A 15,802-nucleotide genomic window follows, 5' to 3' on the forward strand; every position below is an offset into this window, starting at 1 on the left:
GAGTTCCAAAAGATATATAAGGCCCATTTGGTTTTGGCACTTTAGTCACTGTCATGGGGAGAGTGAATGCAAAAGAAACTGTAAGGAATATTGGAAGTTTTATCTCATGTTATGGCCCCTTTCAAGTACCTTGTACAACCAGGCCAATATTTTAAGGGGTACAGACATAAGGGAAGAGAATTAGAAATAATGGAGAAATCCAAATGTCCAAGCATTTCAGGTTTTGCTCAAAATTCATCTCCAAATTTCATACATTCCAGAATTTTCTTTTCCACCTCATAATGGCCCCACCTTCATCCCTGACTATTCCTGCAAGCTTCATGTAAGAGGAAGTTAAGGCCGGCGCCATGGCTCAATAGGCTAATCCTCTGCCTGCCGCGCCGGCACACCGGGTTCTAGTCCCGGTCGGGGCACCGGATTCTGTCCCGGTTGCCCCTCTTCCAGGCCAGCTCTCTGCTGTGGCCCGGGAGTGCAGTGGAGGATGGCCCAAGTCCTTGGGCCCTGTACCCCATGGGAGACCAGGAGAAGCACCTGGCTCCTGCCTTTGGATCAGCGCGGTGCGCCGGCCGCAGCAGCCATTGGAGGGTGAACCAACGGCAAAAGGAAGACCTTTCTCTCTGTCTCACTATCCACTCTGCCTGTCAAAAAAAATTAATTAATTTTAAAAAAAGAGGAAGTTAAAATGAAACTCCTGCTTATTTTCTGCTAAGATTCCGAGACAAATAGGTGTGTCCAACTGCTCCAAATTCCAAAGTCAGGTGCCTGACCCCTAAGGCAGGATCTTCAAGAAGGTACCTGAAAACCAGTGTAGAGAAGCTTAACCAGCAACCACCTTCAGTCTATAAAAGGTTGGAGAGGTCACAGGGAGGTAGAAATCCAAGTAAGAATGTCCTTCTGAATTGCATCTCCTCTGTGTTTGCTGGAGAAGAAATCCTCACCTCAAGGTGAATAAGAAAGGTTTCATGAAAATTATGTGGTGACCTCAACCTGCATGCCCCAAGACTGTGAGTGTCCCTAGCAGGCCATGCCTAGAAAAGCCAGTCTTCAAGGCACAGGGCTCTTGTCAATTAGCTGCTCAGCTGGGTCCTCAGAAGAGGCGGCTGCAGTGCAAAGGGCCTGCATCCTCCACGTCTGTGGGAAGCAGGTGCTCAGGGGCTGCCTGTCAGAACCACGTAGGACTGAGACACAAGCTCCATCTGAAGTGGTCCTACAGGGACTCGCCGAGGAGGGCTACCTAGAGAACAGTGGAGCCCTACCAAGAGCCAACAGTGAAGGCAAGCACCACCACGGGGACAGGTTATCACTTCTGTCTGGGAACCCATGAGACAGAAGTGGGGTGGGGAGGGAGGGATGCTGCAGAACACAAGGACCCTGGGAAGGGAAACTAGCACCAGCCCAAGGGGCTCCGTGCAGTACACAGCCTTACCTCTGATCTGCGCTTCCCCCTTTGTCCCTGGAGGCCTCAACTTGGGAACAGGGAAGTCCATTAAAAAAAAAAAAATCCAGCTACACATCCCTTTCATTTGCTGGCTGCCTCCCTGAAACAGGCCTGGGCTAGAACAGGGGAGTCGCTCCAGTCTCTACCAACAGGATTTTCACTGGTACTTAGGACTGAACATTCTCACTGGAGTGAGACTCTTGATGCCCTGAAATAACTGGACAACTTTATTATTTGAGAATGCCCAACAAAATCGAATTTCTCACTTCCTCTGTGGCACGTGGGAAAGACTAGCGCACACGGGCAGTTTGGGGAAGGCTGGCTAGGAAGGACTGTTTCTCACTGTCCCCCTCAAGTCTGGCTTGGTCAGCAGAGAGGTGACACTTGACGTGGACCCTTGTCATGAGATGCGGGATGATGGTGATAAACCCATTGCTTTCACTCGCTAAGTGATTTCCAAATTAGCTTAGTGTTAACTACATCTTGGAAAAAACAAATACTTCTCTAAAGCTGTCAGGACAGTTAGTGGCCTCCGACCTGAGAGATGCCTGTATTCACTGAATCTGGGGAGCTGGGTCTCGTGCTAGAGGTTCTCAGGAGCTTCCAGAAGAGGAAAGGGGACAAAGGACAGAAATGGCTCACCTTAGGCGGCTTCCCCTCCGAGTGATCTAACATGGGCCTAGACAGCCCAGGCAATTCATCACCAGGGCAGCAGCCACCTGAGTGGCCCAAGTCTCTCTCTGTTGGATGAAACCCAGGGGACATTCTCCTTTACACTCATCCCTGGGTCCCCAGTTCACTCTCATCTTGCTTTTGCAATTGACCCTCCATTCATTTTTCTCCCATTAGCATTAAATTGGCATGATTACCATACTTGGGATAGCTCTTCCTCTCCTCCTGACTAGTGCTATGACAGGGCACAGCAGTGCGCCAGGTAAGCATTCTTCAGGGTTGATCATCCAAGAAGATCTAAATTATTTGGCAATGAAGTCATCACTTCATTCCTGCATAATGGTGGCGTGCACACTTGAAGGTCTCAGCTTTAAGTGAATTCCATCCCACCAAACAACCAAAAATATACATTCAAACAAAGACACACAGGGGCTAACAGGATCCCTGGGGGCCTTACCCTCTCCACCACCACCACCCCCACATACCCATTCAGGCACCTAGTTTGCTTGCTTACCTAGCTGCCTAGGCACCAGGTGCACGGGCTTAGCTCTATTCTGTTCTTTCCACCTCTCCAGGTTTGCCAGCTCTTGCTCAGCAACTATGCAAAGTGAGAAAAATCAAAGCATCCATTATTAGACTCTGAAAAGGAGATTGGCACCTTCAAAGCATAAGCAAACATGAGTGGGTATGTTCTCCAGGGTAAGAAAACTCCCTCCAGCCCTACCCCTTCCGGGCCACCCTGGGCCCACGCCTGGGGCACTTCCTCTACAAGAATTTTCACAACCAGCATTTCTACTAAAATGAGGGAGATTAGCTTTTCTTCCCATTCTTGCTTAGTTTTAAAGGGTTCCTATAGAAAATATGCTGACAATTAGAATATTAGAACATGCCAGTAAGAACTTTTCACACACAGGTAAACATTTCCCCCAGAGAATTCTGGTGCTCATATTGCTTTAAGTGTCCCCCCCAAGCTTACTGAAACTGTGGGGCACAAGGGTCTGTGTGTGGGTGGGCACCCTTGTTCATGTTCCTGACACTGGGGACCACTAGGCAGAACCTATTCCCTAGGGAGTAGGGCTCACTTCCCCCAAATATTCTGTGTGACAGTAGGGGGCGCCAGAGAGACACCTGCCCTATTTTCTGTCCAGTGCATGCTCTGATTTCCCCTTAAACCTGATTAATCCAAACGTTCGCTTATAATACAATTATTTAAAAGAAAGAAAGAAAGAATTCCTGTTAAATATTTAAGTCAAAAGTTTGAAGATGCCAAAGCTTTTGGGGTTCTGCTGGTCTACCGCCAGCAGTACCCATGGATATATAGTAAATGTCTGTGAAGCTATGATTCTCATAAGCTGTCCTACCCAACTATACCACACAGGGGCTACCTGCCTGGGAGAGGAGGGCTTTGGAGAGCTGCTTTCCTAGTGTACCCTTATGTCGATCATTAATCGCAAAATTAAATTTCCCATCGACAATCTAATAGCATTAGAGTTCAGTCCTAGCACCACAGCTTGACTTGAACAAGCCTCAAAGGTCCTTGTGAAGTAAATGAACTTCTCCTTCCAATTCTGAAAGATGCTGTGCTAAGTCCAAATGGTAGCATTTGTATTTACCATATTTCAATTAAACATATTATAGACACTAAGTACAAAACCAAGTACGATGTGGTCCCTGTCCTCAAGGAGTTTATAACTAACAGAAGGAAACTGAAGCACACAAATAAAAACAGCTGGAAACCATCAATAAATACAGAAAACAGCTGAGGTAGACTCTGATGGTTACAAAATATGGGCATGCAGAGAATAAAGAAAAATGGTATCGCAGAGGAATGGGACAAACCAAGAAAGGTACAAATCATGTCATGATCCATTTGGCATCTCACTTGTCTGTTGCAAAAGTACTCATAAAAGCATCAGCAGTCTGTCTAACTTTACGGGGATGAGCTCAGTATATAGGCAACTTGTGAAGCTGCGTAAGCCCAACAGAAATCCAAAAAAAAGTACTGAGTTCTGTTACTCTTGGAGAGAAACAGATTCACAAGTGTGAACAGCAGCATCATTCTGACAGGCACAATTAAAACTGCCAAAGTTAAAAAGAAAAAAAACTTTGCGATCAGGTGCATCTGTACAAATCAGAAGATAAAAAGACTTCAGACCAAAACCAACCGATTGGAAAGAAAATGAGAGCTACTTTGAATGGTAAATGAATAAGCATACATACTCCTTTGTATCTGATTTCTCCGGTGTTCATTTGGTGCTATCAAGGTATATGCTCCTGTGCTAGAATGAAAAGGAAAAAAAAATCGCTTATTATCATAAGAAAACGAGCACATATAAGGCAGCAGACAGGGGTACTGTAGAAGATAGTATTCTTAAGGCCCAGATCTGCTCTCCAGGACCTTACAATCTAATTGTCAAAGCAAGACAAATGGATGTGGCCAAACACAGAAATACAGGGGTACTTCAATATGTTCTGAGAAAATGTAATTAAGATAAGTTTATCTCGGTGCCAAAAAAATTTTGAAATACATGCTCTTCTTTTCATTACATGCATTTTTCAAGAACATTTTGAAAACCTCTCATATACAGTTTTCAAATTCTTAGACATAAAAACAAACTTATTTTTTAAGTCCATTTTCCATGAACTTTTAGAGGTATGCTCTTAGAAAGTAGTGATGTGACAAGTGACTGCTTCACCACTGGTTCTTGGTAGAATGGCCTTGTAGGAATTCTTTGGTCCTGTAGGTGGTACTTGTGGCTAAGTTCCCTTTAAAACTGGCGTTCTCTTCCCTGTGAGCCACATGGGGTGGACAGGTGCATTCTCTGTTCCTACACACCGAGAGCACAGGCTGTCTCCTCTTGAAGATGTACCTAAGTATTCAAGTGGACACAGTCTTGTGCTATTAGTATTTGACTTTTCTGGGCATAGGCCTACCAGGTTCTTCTCTCTGCTGGGCACACAAGAGGCGCATAATCAGCAGACAAAGAAGCAAGGAAGGTCTTCATAGAAGAAGATCAGGGAAGACTTCATTTAACCAAAAGTATTAAAGACTGAGACATGGGGAAGCTGTTAAAACAGTATGACCTTTGGAGGGCAGCACTGTGATCAACTGACATGTGGTCCAAATGATGCCACCAGCCCAGTTGTTGAGTCTGTGCCGGAGTGGTCCTTCTCGGTATGGTGTGTGAGGTCCCACAAGAATATGAATGCTCCATAATTCAAAATTATAGCACAGCAACAGACTGCAGCACACCATGTGGGTACAGTTTTAGGGGGGATGCTATGGATAAACACAACCAGCTTATAACTAGATTTTTTTTTTTTAAACAAAAATCCCAGATACTCTTAGCAGTCCCTTTCTTCAACCTGGACTGTATAATCTCAAAGAGCAAATTAGCACAGATTGAACAGTAGAGGCCCAAAGTGCTGATTAGCAGAAGCCATTTCTTCTTTATCTCCTTATTTTCCTCTCTGAGAGCCTTCAGCCAGCTTCAAAGTGGGCTTTAATTTTAGACCTGTAAATGTGAGGTGTGCAACCACCTTTGCATGCAAATGGGACTGCTGGATGCCCAATTACCTGACGTATATCAGCAGATGTTGCACATGTAGCCTAGCATGCATACAACGCTATGAATACAAAATTAGGAGACTGCCACTAGAAATTAATCCCTTGTTCATTGCGTATATCTTTGTTCGCACTATGAAAGATTTTTCACTCCTCAATTGCCAGTGCTTTATAGGAGCTTGGGAGCTGTAATTCCGTGGGTAGTACCTGGAAACTTGAATATGATGCAATGGTGAGCCATTCTACAGAGCCTTAAACCTGAAACCGAAGACATGGAATTTAAATGCCACCCACGAAATTACTGAACAATCTTCAGAGCCTACTAAGACTGTGATATAAAGCTACTCCCCATTCTAGGGACCTCCCCACTCTGCAGATCTGTAGCTCCCAACCTTTATCATCAGAACCCCTGGAGGAGTTGTTGGTAGGTTTATTAAGAGGCAGAATTTCTGATTCAGCAGCTCTAGGAGAAGACTCATTAACCACCATTTTTAAGATTTTGTTTATTTGAGAGGCAGAGTTACAGACAGAGCGAGGGAGAGACAAAGAGAAAGGTCTTCCATTTGCTCTGGTTCACAACCCAAATGGCCGCAACAACCAGAGCCAGGAGCTTCTTTGAGTTTCCCACGCAGGTGCAGGGGTCCAAGTGCTTGGTCCATCTTCTGCTGCGTTCCCAGGTCATAGCAGAGAGCTGGATCGGAAGAGGAGCAGCCGGGACAAGAACCAGCGCCCATATGAGAGCTGGGAGCCATGACACAGAGGCTTAGCCTACTGCACCACAGTGCGGAGTCCTAATCTGCATTTTTTAACAGATTCCTAGGTAATGTTGATATTTTTTCCTGTTTTTATTTATATGAAAAGCAGAAAAACAGATCTCCCATCAGCTAGTTCACTCCCTAAGTGCCTACAATAGCCAGGCCAGGCCTGGCCAAAACCAGGAGCAAGAAATTCAATCCAGGTCTCTTACTTGGGTTACAGGGAGGGACCCAATTACTTGAGCCATCACCTGTTGCCTTTTCAGGTCTGCATTAGCACGAAGCTAGAATTGGGGGCAGAGCTAGGACCTGAACCCAGTCATTCCAATATGGAATGTGGGTGTCCCACACAGCATCTTAACCATACCACCAAATACCCACCCAGATGCTGATATTCTTGATCAAGTTAAAATACTGGAAGAACCCCTGCTGTGGATCCATTAAACTGTCTGCTATGATTTGTGTATAAGTTATTCCCACCAACACTCCAGTGTTGAGAGATGGTCGGCCTCTAAGAGGCATGTACGTCAAGGGGGCACCCCTCTCAGAAGGGATCAATGGACATCTCACAAGAGTGGGTTAGGTCTCCAGGGACTAGATGGTTCGTTACCACAAGAATAGCTTGTTATAAAGTGAGGCTACAACATATGCCTGGTCTTTTGTACACATGCTCTTCCCCTTCTAATACCCCACCATGTTATGATGCAATCATGATTCTGGTACCTCACAGCCAAATCACCACGATCCAAATTAACCTCTTTCTTTTACACATTACCTAGCATTGAGTATTCTGTTATAGAACACAAATGCACCATGAGCAGTTTGGTTAAAAGGGAACTTAGGGATTAGCTAACCTAACCTCTGATAAGAACTCAGATTCAATAATGTGCCGAAGAGCATGATACATGTTAATTCAACAGCAGGGCTGAGATTCAAATCCAGGACCTTTGACTAAGACCAACGTAGTCTTCAGCTAACAATACAAAAAGCATAAAATAGGACTGCTCTTTAACTTCTGCCCCTTGATTGACTTTCAATCAATGAAACCTATTTAACTGAGCATCTGTGGTAGACTTTGTTATGTTAGGGACTTATTGAGAGTAAAGGAATATCCAAAAAATAGACACCAACCACTATAACAGAACTTAAACTTTACTTAGGAATGATTTGTAAAACTAGCAGAACATATCACAAGAATACCCAGACAAGGGATAAAGTAGGATGTTGTAAGCAATCAGAGGTTCCAGGTAGAAGACATTCACAAAGACACCTGTGGGGTAGAAATCTTGCATAAAGGGGATGGGCATTTGGCAAGCAGTTAACTTAGGACATCTATGTCCCATATCTGAGCACCTAGATTCATGACTCGACTACACTCTAATTCGTTTCCTGCTAATTCACACCCTGGGAGGCAGTAGAGATAGCTCAAGTGGTTGGCTCCCTGCCATCCACATGGAAGACCTGGACTGATTTCCAGCTTTGTGGCTTCAGCCTGGCCCAGCCCTCGCTGTTGCTGGCATTTGAGGAGTGAACCAGTGGGTGGAAAATCTCTCCTCCCAATCTCTATCTCTCACTCTCCCCATGCCTCTCTCCCTCTGTCCCTCTCTGCCTTTCAAATAACAGCAGTAAAAATCTTAGGGGGCCGGCATTGTGGTGTATCAGGTTAAGCCTCTGTCTGTGATGCCAGTGTCCCATATGAGTGCCAGTTCAAGAGCTGGCTGCTCCACTTCCAATCCAGCTCTCTGCTAATGTGCCTGGGAAAGCAGTGGAAGATGGCCCAAGTGCTTGGGCCCCTTCACCCATGTGGGAGACCTTGAAGAAGCTCCTGGCTTTAGCCTGACCTAGCTCCAGCCATTGTGGCCATTTGGGGAGTAAATCAGTAGATGGAAGATCTCTCTCTGTCTCTCTCTCTCTCTCTCTCTCTCTCTCTCTCTCTTCCTCTCCCCCTCTCCCTCTCTCTCCCCTCCTCCCTCTGTAACTTTGCCTTTCAAATAAATGAAAAAAGGATTTTTTTTAAAAAAAATTTTTAAAAATTTATTTAAGCACTGGGTATTGTGGCCTGGTGAGTCAAGCCACCACCTGCATCCCAAATCAGAGTTACTCCACATCCTACACAACTCCCTACTAATGTGCTTGGGACGTAGTAGATGATGGCTCAAGCACTTGAGTACCTCTACCTGTGTGCAAGACAGAGATGGCATTCTAGCTCCCAGCGTCAGTCTGACCCAGTGCTGTTGCAGCTATTCAGGGAATAAACTAGCTGATGAAACTAGCAGATGCTCTTTTTAACCTCCGTGGCATCCTTCTTCATAGTCTGACTCTCAAAGCTGTGTGTCTATTCTCTGTCCCTCTCTGTGTCATTCTGCCTTTCAAATAAGTAAATCTTCAAAAACAATAACAACACAACAACAAGAAAAAGGAAAGAAAACTTTGAGGGAAAAGGATACCAAGTTGGCACTTAAAGAATAGAATCTGGAATGCAAAAATATTTCTTTGCCAAGACTTTGCTAAGAGCCACGTCAAAGAAAATTTTCTGGGTTCATGGTTCTCGTGGAAATTTTGGAAGACATTTGCAATGAAAAAACAATCAGTTTGTGAAAGATTGTATTCCACAGTATCTAATCTAAGTTTTAGTCTGGCAACATACAAGAACCTTAGGAACAGGCCTTCAGCCCATCTATGGCCTATATAGTAGGCTACAGATACTCAAACTTAATACAGGGACATGAAAGGAGGGGGAAAATTATCTAGTCCTGAAATTAGAGGGTTTTAACCAAAAGTACAACACTAGACAATGGTCCCAGTAATAAATGTTTTATGGTAGAGAATTTCTTGGCAAGCTTCTTAGCCATATTTTATTAGCTGAAAATACCAAACCTAAAACATATTACAATATTCACTAAGAGACACAGCCGACTAATTTAGCTTCTATTCCTCTTGCCATAGGAAGACGAGCTTATGTAGCAGGATATTCTTTTATTTTATTTTTAAAGATTTATTTATTTATTTGAAAGGCAGAGTTACAGAGAGAGGGGAAGAGATGAAGAGAGATCTTCCAGCCACTGGTTCACTTCCCCAAATGGCCACAATGGCTGGAGCTAGGCCAGGCCGAAGCCAGGAGTTTATTCCAGATCTCCCATGTGGTTACAAGAGCCCATTGCTTTCCTCCATTGCTTTCCCAGGTGCATTAGCAGGGAGTTGGATAGGAAGTGGAGCAGCCGGGACATGAAATGGCACCTATATGGTATGTCACAGGTGGTGGCTTTACCCGCTATGCAATAATAACAGCTACTCTTTTTGTCTTTTTAATAGCAATGTGACAGAATGTAATGCCTTGGTAGATAAAAATATTCATCCCTCTGTCAGCTTTTTCTTGACATGAATAGCGAGTATAATTTATTAATGTTTTCAGCCAATTAGTTTCCAGCCACAGCAAAGGCCTCTGCTCTTTTAACCTCTGTGGCATCCTTCTTCATCCTCTGACTCTCAAAGCTGCTGATCTAAGCAAGCCAGCCTACCTATATTTAGGATTCTGGTCATTTCCTGATGAAGCAACATTCAAGCTGTTGAAACAAATGTATATTTTTGAAAATGAGTTTCCTTAATTACCTCATTGACGTTTAATGAAATACTCTGATTTGTGTGCAATTGTTTTCCCTCTCTGACAGCACAATATCAATGTGATACAATAAAGGAAAACATATGAAAGAACAGCACAAGACAAAGCATGAAATGTTTTTTTCTACACTATAAAAAAAGGAAAAGACACTTAAATACTTTCTCTGTGAGCTCTCTCAAGTCACACAACTGCACAACTTTTATAATGTCTCATCAGTAAGCACTCTATGAAAAACGTTATGTTGACGTTACAAAAAATATCTTGGCTGACTAAAACTATTTTATAAATCTATCCCCTGGAGTGTACAAACTGTACCAGACATAATTTAAGTTTCTGATTAGGAACAACACCGGTTTGATTGAAAAAGAAAGGTCGTCATGGGCAAAAAAAACAACAACAAAAAAAAGCAGAAGAGTAAATTACAGATAATTTCAAGCCGAATAGTGGACATGTAAACTCTACCATCCTACAAAAATAAAATGGCTTGATGTTTTTTATAGCTCAAGAAAATCTTGTCCTTGGGTATGTACAAATTCTGGGGAAATAGATTTTTTGGTAAACAAAGGCATTGTGTATTTTTCTAGCTATGCAATTCTATATTGGTTTTCATTACATGATCTGTACAAACACAGGATAAATCTAAGATGTTGTGTTTCTTCAACACACATAAATTATAAAAGCTATGGAAAAGAAAGTTAGCAAGGAGGATGAACACTAACAATACAAAGGATACACATTAAATAGAGTATTATAGAGACTCCTCATGTTGAAGAGGCCAAAGCCAATGATGGAATAGAGATGGGAACTGAGTAGCAGGCATACTCATCCCTACAAAATTTCTAGAACTTCTTCTTCAGTAAAGAAAATGACACTGCATTCCTATTTTGAGAGATGTTGGTCTGGAATCTGATTTGACTCTGCATACGAGCTAATAAGTTAGCCTGTGACTGTGTCATTGACACTAGCAGAAGACATGAGACTCCTGGGTCAGAAACAAAGGAAATCATTACCCATGGCATAGCAAGCAGCATGAGCATCAACTTATTTGCATCTGTTCTCTTTGGCCAAAGGTTATACTGGAGCAACCTGACAGATGCTATACACACAGTGTATGTGCACTGAAGCTCAGAAACACTGAGCTTAGAGAATCCGCCACGTTTATAGCAGGCAGTAACCAAGCCTCTTCTTTGTCCTGAGTGAGTATACCTTACCTCTCAAGGTTCCCAGCTAGAAAAGAAACACCCTGAGAAAGAGACCAGGTAGGCAAATGTGCAGTTTTGGCATACCCACAAAATGTATGAGAGGCACAGTGAGAACTGTCTTTTCCTACAACAGAATATAGAGGCTTAATTTCTTTTTAAGAATGGCTTAGTGATAAGGAAATAGACAATGGCATCAAGATCACTTTATTATTATTATTAATAAGCTTGGAGGGGGCCAGTGTTGTGGCACAGTGGTTAAAGCTACCACCTGCAGTGCCAGCATCACTTATGAGCACCAGTTTGAGTCCTGGCTGCTCCACTTCCAGTCCAGCTCCCTGCTATGGTCTGGGAAAGCAGCAGCAGATGGCCCAAGTCCTTGGGCCCCTGCACCCACTTTGGAGACCCAGAACAAACTCCTGGCTTCAGATCAGTGCAGCGCCAGCCATTGCAGCCAACTGGGAAGTGAACCAGCGGATAGAGGACGTCTCCCCGCCCTGCCCCCTCGCTTCTCCTTCTCTCTCTGTGTAACTCTTTCAAATAAATAAATCTTTAAAAAAAATGCCTGGAGCTGATTATGTCCACACACCTGCTCCTAACTCAAAGGACAAAACTAAAATTGCAAGACACAGGGACATAGATACCTAAATCTGTGCACAGAACATTAAAAAAAAGAAATTCGTTTTTTTATTTCTGACTCTGGAAGATGTACATACTCGTAGAATAAATGTAGAAAATTACTTTCAAGACATTTAAAAGTCACTTATATCCCTTCTCTCAAAGATCACAATTTCAGTTTTATTTGAGTAAACTTCCACCCAATCTGTTCTATACATAAAGGCATACTTCAAAAAATTCATGAAAACTGGAATCAAAAGTTTATTTGGATAAAAGAAATTGAAATCCATGTAGAGGGAGGTCTTCTTCAAGAAAGGATCTTCATGGAAAATGAGTATTATAAAAAAAACTAAGGTTTCCAAGAGCACCAAAATAAATTTTTTAATTCCATTTTCTATGAACTTACTGAAGTACTCTTGTATTATTTCACACTTGCAATCACCTTTTATGTATAATTAGATACTCTGTTTTCACTTGTAAGTGAATTTCACAACTCAATTATACATGTAATGTGCCTAATACTGAATATTTCATGACAGAGAAGCATCCTAATTTAACACTCTATCATTCCAGTTGTTTCTGTTCTTATTATAAATAATCCTATAGAATGTACCTGGCTTAAAGCTTTGCACATAGCATTACCCAGAAAAAAATTTCCATTGTCCTGCAAAATCAAGAATCTGAATAGGAATGTGGTGTCCCACATTGTGGCACCGCTGGTTAAGCCACCGCTTGTGATGCCAGCATCCCATATGAGCACTGGTTCAAGTCCCAGCTGCTCCACTTTCCATCCAGCTCCTTGTTAATGTTCCTGGGAAAGCAGTAGAAGATGGCCCAGTTACTTAGGCCTCTGCTACTCACGTGGGAGACCCAGCTGAAGCTGCTGGTTTAGGCCTGGCCCAGCCCCAGCTCTTAAAGCCATTTGGAGAGTGAACCAGTGGAATGAAGATCTGTGTCTTTCCCTGTCTCTGAAACTCTGCCTTTCAAATCAATCAATCTTTGAACAGGAATGTGAACCACATTTAAATTTTTCTTCCTTCAATATCTTATTTGTATTTCCAAAATCCCAGACTCAACTTGAACATATGATGAATTTCTGCAAATTTAAAATTGTTGTAAAACGAAGACTTACATTCTATAAAATTGAGTTATCAATTGTTAGTTTTTCTACATACACTTTGAATATTTATTTTTCTCAACCTATGGAAGTAAGCTGTATAGTCAGGACACATCACCCTTAGGTACTTCAGCATGTGTCTCCTAGGAACAAAGACACTCTCCTACGAAGTTACATTATCACCTCCAAGGAATTGCATACGGATATCACATGGCCTAATTGTCTATAGTTTCAAACTGTTCTTTCTTCACACCAATATTCCTCCCTAGCTCCACCTCATCCTGGACACAACCATGGGTTACACACTCTTGTTGTCGCTCTAGACTCCTCCATCTCAGGACCATTTCCTTACTCATTTTCTTCCTTTCACAACTGATGTTTTTGAAGAGTTCAAATAAACTGACTTACGGAAAGCCTCACAATCTGAATTTAAGGAAAGGATGATCGCTTCGTGATTAGATCAGGTGAGATGTCTTTGTTAAGAATCCTGCCTGGGAGATATGAGGAATTTTCAGATGGCTCGTGGAAAATACAGATTATGAAGACACTATGTTTGGGTTTTGAAAATTTTCTACATTAGCACAATCTTTTAATTCCATTTTTCCCATGAATATTTCAAAGTTGCCTTGTATTATCCAAGATTCCACTGAGGGAACATGAGTTGTTCCCTGTACAACTAAATAATAAACCAATATGAAATATAACACCTGCCTATGTGATAGAGGATAATCACATTTTAAAATAAAGAATAAAATGTGACTATCCCCTCTCTTCCCTGTCACCTTCTGTCAGCAGTAGAAATCGATGAAGATTGTAATGGCTCTAATGTTTTCTACTTGGCACGAAGAGTCCAAAGAGTGCACCCAGACTTTCACAAATAAAAATGCCTCGACACTAAGCTCTTTGAAGTGCTGATGTCTGATTACAGAGAACTTCCGCATCTTATGTTGCTTTGTAACACTTGCCTTTTTTCTAATGGTCAAATATGAATTTACTTTTACAATCGGGAGGAAATACTGATAAGATTTGTAAAGGGGGAAATATTTCAAATAAAGATTTCTTAAAGCAGAGGCTCATGTTTTCTTATAAGATGAAGGAGCATGGGGGATTAGCTCTTGCTGCTGTTGACGGAAAATAAACACTGGGCAATAGTAGCCCCTGAGTTTTAATGAAGATGTATGTCTTGGGGCCAGCACTGTGGCACAGCAGGTAAAGCTGCCATCTGCAGTGCCAGGATCTCATATGGGTGCCAATTCGAGTTCCAGCTGCTCCACTTCTGATCCAGCTCTCTGCTATGGCCTGGGAAAGCAGTATGTGATGGCCCAAGTCCTTGGGCCCCTGCATCCTCGTGGGAGACTCAAAAGAAGCTCCTCACTCCTGGCTTCAGATTGGCGCAGTTCCAGCCATTGCAGCCAATTGGTGGGTGAACCAGCAGCGGATGGAAGACCTCTCTCTCTCTCTGCCTCTCCTTCTCTCTGTGTGTAGCTCTGACTTTCAAATAAATGAATAATAATAATAATAAAGATGTATGTCTTTTTTTTTTCAGGACTTTCATGGATTGCCTTTTAAGTCTTCATATTTGTGGGTGCTGGGGTCTGTTACAATCATTGCTGAACAACACAGTCATAATGGGCTGATTCTCTGCTATAGAACAGACCCTTCAGATGTTGTCTTCTTTGTTTGATTATTTTTCTGCTTAAGCTTTTGTTTCAGAGTCAAATACATCCTGAATGGATGCAATTAACCTTAACAACATGCATAACCTTACAGCCCTCTAGTGACTTTGAAGTAGGTAACCTTACTGTGTAATTGAACGAAGTTGCATTTTTTTTTTCTCATTTCTGCTATGCGTCTACTGATCATTATAGGTATTATGTGTTTTCAAGCTTTCATCATCCCGTTGATTTAATGTTTCACTGTTTGAGCTGTCAAAGACATTTTGAGAAATGTCCATTCATTTTTGATGATACTGTATTTGAACAAAAACGTTTCCTCCCCATGACTTGGCAGGCTGCAAAGGCATACCATACTGAGGAGCAAAACCCAGTGAAAAAAAGTTGGAAATCCAATTCTAAAGAACATAATTTCTACCCTCCTGAACAAACAGGAAGGTATATTTGATTTAATCAGACTGAAAAGTCTTTTCTTTCCATCCACCCTAACAATCTCTGCTGCCATGCATAGAACTGCAGGTGGTAAACCGCTAATGGGTTATGAAATCAATTCAATGGATTTATTTTTAATGAATAAGAATAGAAAATGTCAGAGGGTTTCACACATAGTGAGGGTGAGAATGGTTTCATGAGGTTTTCCTTATGTACACCCTCATATATACTCAGATGTGTTCTCCATCATGCTGCCAAATGAACTGTTGACTGCAGGTCACGGTCAGAGGTCTGCAAAGTCAACGCGAGTCACCGTGTTATTACGGTTGCTCAGAAACAGTGACACTGAGAAAGAAAACCGTCCTCACAGAAGGTCACCAAGCTCTCTGTCATTTAGGAAAAGACAACAGAGAAAAGGAGATCCTCACAGACACTTGCCTCTTGAAAGGTGATTTTCTATCCAAATCAATTTAAAGCTGTAATTTGGGTTCAGGACACACAACTGGGAAGCACTAGCGCCTTGGCCTTCGAGAGGACAGAAGCAGTAGGAAGTTCACTCTGACCTTCCCCTACCACTGTCTCTTGAAACATCCCAAAAAAGAATTCTCTGATCTTCCTCTAAAGCAGGTCATATGATGTCATTGAGTGTTTGTGCAGTGGTTAGCTTGCAACACCCACATCCCATATCAGAGCACTTAGTTGAGTCCCAGCTCC

General features: G+C 42.5%; 1 protein-coding gene across 3 annotated transcripts in view; it reads right to left on the reverse strand.

Moving 5' to 3' along the window:
* EPSTI1 (epithelial stromal interaction 1) overlaps positions 1–15,802 on the reverse strand; it is a 106,715-nt gene that overhangs the window by 76,605 nt on the left and 14,308 nt on the right. For 2 of the 3 annotated variants that reach the window (XM_062195328.1, XM_062195326.1), the window contains exons 2-3: positions 4,331–4,389; positions 2,625–2,708 (exon numbers count right to left, since the gene is read on the reverse strand). In XM_062195328.1, the coding sequence (XP_062051312.1) occupies positions 2,625–2,708; positions 4,331–4,389 (143 nt within the window). The remainder of the gene's footprint in view (positions 1–2,624; positions 2,709–4,330; positions 4,390–15,802) is intronic. The other variant, XM_062195327.1, reaches the window with a different exon arrangement.

This window comes from Lepus europaeus, chromosome 6 (genome assembly GCF_033115175.1).
Source record: "Lepus europaeus isolate LE1 chromosome 6, mLepTim1.pri, whole genome shotgun sequence".
Taxonomy (NCBI): domain Eukaryota; kingdom Metazoa; phylum Chordata; class Mammalia; order Lagomorpha; family Leporidae; genus Lepus; species Lepus europaeus.